General features: G+C 57.3%; 1 protein-coding gene across 1 annotated transcript in view; it reads left to right on the top strand.

Annotated features, from left to right (window-relative positions):
• Positions 1-1817: 1817 nt before the first annotated feature.
• MRPL39 (mitochondrial ribosomal protein L39) overlaps positions 1818-1975 on the top strand; it is an 11606-nt gene continuing 11448 nt past the window's right edge. The window contains exon 1 of the mRNA XM_027681546.1: positions 1818-1914. Within this exon, the coding sequence (XP_027537347.1) occupies positions 1860-1914 (55 nt within the window). The 5' untranslated portion in view covers positions 1818-1859. The remainder of the gene's footprint in view (positions 1915-1975) is intronic.

Below are 1975 nucleotides of genomic sequence, written 5' to 3'. Positions count from 1 at the left end.
ATTTATGGACAATCAAATCCAAGTAGAGTAGTGAGAAACAAACTCAAATCTTAAAAACACCTTTCCCCCCCCCCTTGCTTCTTCCTGGGCTCAACTTCACTCCTGAATTCTCTAGTTCCTCCTCCCTCCCAGCAGCACAGGGAGATGGGGAATGTAGGCTGTGGTCAGTTCATCACACGTTGTCTCTGCTGCTGCTTCCCCCTTGCAGGGAGGACTCCTCACTCCCTGCTCCAGCGTGGGCAGGGGAGCCTCTGCTCCAGCATCTGGAGCACCTTCTCTCTCTCCATCTGCACTGACCTTGGTGCCTGCAGGGCTGTTCCTCTCACACATTCTCGCTCCTCTCTTATCTCCCTGTAGTTGCTGCCACACAGTAACTTTTTTCTCTCTGAGATGCTGCCACCATCACTGATGGCTGAGCCTTGGCTAGCAGCGGGTATGCCTTGGATCCGCTGGCATTGGCTCTGTCGGACACAGGGGAAGCTTCTGGCAGCTTCTCACACAAAAATACAGAAGGGGATCTCCCCTGTAACCCCCTGCTGCCAAAGCCTGGCCACGCAAGCCCAGTGCAGGTGGTCAGTGTTGGCAAATGGGGGCTGGCATTGGGGGGCTGGAGTTATATGGTTTTGGGATGACATTCCTGCACAGGGTAATCCACAGAACTGCTCCCCAGGGCAGTGGTCACAGCGCTCATGTGAGCACTCACAGAGCTCATGGAGTGTTTAGACAACACTCTCAGAATCCCAGAATGAGTCAGGTTGGAAGGGACCCCAGTGGGTCATTTGGTCCAGCTTCCCTGCTCAAGAAGGGTCATCCCAGAGCACATGGCACAGGATTGCATCCAGATGGTTCTGGAATATCTCTAGTGAGGGAGACTCCACACCCTCTCTGAGCAAACATGGAGTGATTCCACAACCTCTCTCTCAGGAACATGATGGGATTCTTGGGGCTGCCCTGTGCAGGGCCAGGACTTGGACTCTGATAATAGAATCATAGAATCATAGAATGGCCTGGGTTGGAAAGGACCTTAAAGATCATCTTTTGCCAACCCCTTGCCATGGACAGAGACACCTTCACTAGACAGGTTACTCAGAGCCTCGTTCAACCTGACTTTGAACACTGCCAGGGATGGGGCAGCCACAGCTTCCCTGGGCAACCTGTTCCAGTACCTCACCACCCTCACAGGGAAGAATTTCTTCCTAATATCGAATCTAAATCCACTCTCAGTTTGAACCCATTCCCCCTTGTCCTGTCACTACAGGCTCTTGTAAAAAGTCTTGCCCCCTCTTTCTGGTAGGTTCCCTTCAGGTACTGGAAAGCTGCAATTTGGTCACCCCAAAGCCTTCTCTTTTCCAGGATGAGCAATCCCAACTCTCTCAGCCTGTCGTTATGGGAGAGGTGCTCCATCCCTCTGATGAACTTGGTGGCCTCCTCTGTACTCGCTCCAACAGCTCCATGTCCTCCTGTGCTGGGACCCCAGAGCTGGAGGCAGCACTGCAGGTGGGGTCCCACCAGAGCAGAGCAGAGGGGCAGAATCCCCTCCCTCCCCTGCTGCCCACACTGCTTTGGATGCAGCCCAGGACACGGGGGGTTTCTGGGCTCCCAGTGCACATGGCGAGGGCATGTCCAGCGTCTCATCCACCAGGATGAGAGAATCATCTTGAGATGATCCCTGTGGGTCCCTTCCAAACCAGGATGTATTCCACGACTGTTTTATCCCGGGCCCTCCGCAGGGAGCGGTGACAGCGCCATCGGCAGCTCCCGCCGCCTGCCGGCCGCGGGCGGAGCGCCGGCGGAACCGCGCGAGAGCGGCCGCTGTTTCCGGCCGAGCCCGGGGGAAGCGGCACCGCGGCGGCGACAACATGGCGGGGCCCTGGGCCTGCCGCGGGCTGCGGGCCGGGAGCCGGAACGGGAGCCGTGAGTGCGGGAGGGAGCCGACGGGGAACCGGGAGTGCAGGGGGGAGCTGGGACGGGAGCC

This window comes from Neopelma chrysocephalum, unplaced genomic scaffold, assembly GCF_003984885.1.
Source record: "Neopelma chrysocephalum unplaced genomic scaffold, ASM398488v2 Primary Assembly neopelma1_60, whole genome shotgun sequence".
NCBI lineage: Eukaryota > Metazoa > Chordata > Aves > Passeriformes > Pipridae > Neopelma > Neopelma chrysocephalum.
Note: the sequence above shows the minus strand (reverse complement) of the source record. Positions and strands in the feature narration are given on the sequence as shown.